This window comes from Monopterus albus, unplaced genomic scaffold, assembly GCF_001952655.1.
Source record: "Monopterus albus unplaced genomic scaffold, M_albus_1.0 scaffold169.1, whole genome shotgun sequence".
Lineage (NCBI taxonomy): Eukaryota > Metazoa > Chordata > Actinopteri > Synbranchiformes > Synbranchidae > Monopterus > Monopterus albus.
The window spans coordinates 208767-210915 of record NW_018128049.1 but is presented as its reverse complement, the minus strand read 5'-3'; the positions used below and the strand labels follow the sequence as shown (position 1 = coordinate 210915).

The following is a 2149-nucleotide window of genomic DNA, read 5'->3' as shown; positions in this document are numbered from 1 at the left end:
CTGTATGCGTGTCTGTGTGTGAGCCCCTCCTTCCATCAGTCAGGACTGCAAGTAGAATGTAATTCTATGGGAAACATTGGCCCACTACACACTAATCAACTACAAAATTCCACAATAAAATGAACCAGGGAAGAAGCAGAGAATTCCTATCAAAGGTTATTATTATTGTAATTACTCAAGACCTTCTCTTTTTCCAATTGTAGGGTTTTGTACTTAACCCTGGGTTTAACCTTGTGTGTGTGTGTGTGTGTGTGTGTGTGTGCTGACCTTGGCAGGCGGTGATAGACCTGCTTTGCCAGGTATGAATTCCAGCTTGCCATCATCCTTAGCCTGCATGGACTTTAGTCCAGCCTGCAGGATGGACCGTAACTTCTCATAGGGCGGTCTGTCTTGATATCCCAGAGATTTCACCTCCTCCATGAAGTTCTGGATTTCAACTGCAATAGAATGACACCGTGATTCACCAGTTTATCATAAACTGAAAGTCTACAATTAGCTCCTCACTTCAGTCATTATGAGTGGTAACTAGGTCTGCCACCTGAAAGTTGACTAGTCCAATCATTAGTTGAGAGACCAGTCAGCAGAGACTCTTCTAGTCAAACCTTTATTTTTATTTTATATCATATATTTGTCAGCCAGTGGGCATTACAACAGAAGGCAGCCCCAGCCCGTAGCTTGTTGTCTTCTTCATCTTATTTTGGCGTGCCAAGCAGCAGTTTGCTCAATACTTCTCACTGTGGTGGGGGGGGCCCATTTGAATGGTGTCACTGTACAATATATGGATGTATAAGGTCCCATGACACCATTTAGAAAATTACTGCCCAGAGCAAGGACAAAAAGACAACAAAACCCACTAGGACAAGCCACATAAAGGTGAGATTTGAACTTTATTAGAAGTATTTTCCAACATCATGGACTCCGTTTCCAAGAAAAAAGGATAAGGATAATAACCTTTTTTGGCCAAGTATGTTTCACACAAGGAATTTGTTTCCACTACAGAACCGCTGGCAGCCATCTGCGGTGCCAACTCAACCGATGGCTCTAACCATCGGGGGGTTCAGTGCCTTGCCCAAGACCACTTCGACACATGGACTGCCCGCACCGAGATTCGAACCTTCAACCTTCTGGTTGGGAAACGACTACCCACCGCACCACCGTCGCCTCCCCAATAACTAATAGTCTTGACAGTGTGGATGTTCTGCAAAAGTGCAGCGCACAGCCATTTATCTTAAGTTTCTGCCACATGCACCCATCTGAACGGGACTAGGAAGCCAACAAAAAATGCACTTGGAAAAGATTTCAATGAGGAATTGTAAATCAGTGGAATCCTAAGTATATATTCTTATATTCTTTATCAGTGCAAGTTGGCTCACATCAAATGTAACATCATGTGCTGGTTAACTGACAAGAGAAGCTCAAACTTGTTGGTAAACTAGATTATAACAATGTCTCAGAAGAAAAATTTGCCTATAAGAGCTTTTTTCCAACAGAAATGTGTGCTGCCCGTCTCATTCTTCTGACAAATCCATATGGCAGCCCCACATTATATTCCTACAGAGGACACACTGAGTCCGTTCTCTGCTCTTCTATCACTGTCTGGTTTGGTTCAGCAACCAAACAGGACAGCAACAGACCCCAGGGGACAGTTGGGACTGTGGAAAGAACCATCGGTGCCAACCTGACCTCCATGAAGGACCTGTACACCTAAAAGGAGGGCAGAGAAGATTTCTGCGGACCCCTGATACCCTGGTCACAAACCATGTGAACTCCTTCCCTCTGGACGGCGTTAGAGGTCACTGTACACCAAAACAACCAGACAAGGACAGTTTCTTCCCTCGGGCCGTCACTCTGTGCAATAACTGTAAATAGAACCACTACATGCAGCAGTTTGATGAGGGTCCTTGGTACGCTAGCGGTTAAAGAACGCTCTCGCTGCTGCGGCCCAGGTTCAAGACAGGGTTGCATCAGGAAGGGCATCCGGCATAAAACACGTGCCAAATGTCAACATGCAAGCCGTCAGTGTGACGATTCGCTGTGGCGACCCCTAAACGGGAAAATCCGAAAGTGACTCTCTCTGCATGCGGTATATACAGTATGCATATATGTGTGTGTGTGTGTGTATATATATATACACACACACACATACATA

At 45.0% G+C, this 2149-nt stretch overlaps 1 protein-coding gene across 4 annotated transcripts in view; it reads right to left on the bottom strand.

The window, feature by feature from the left end:
* Positions 1-2149, bottom strand: part of vrk1 (VRK serine/threonine kinase 1) — a 29934-nt gene that overhangs the window by 12599 nt on the left and 15186 nt on the right. For all 4 annotated transcript variants that reach the window (XM_020615720.1, XM_020615719.1, XM_020615722.1 and 1 more), the window contains exon 11: positions 268-437. In XM_020615720.1, coding sequence (XP_020471376.1) covers positions 268-437 — 170 coding nt within the window. The remainder of the gene's footprint in view (positions 1-267; positions 438-2149) is intronic.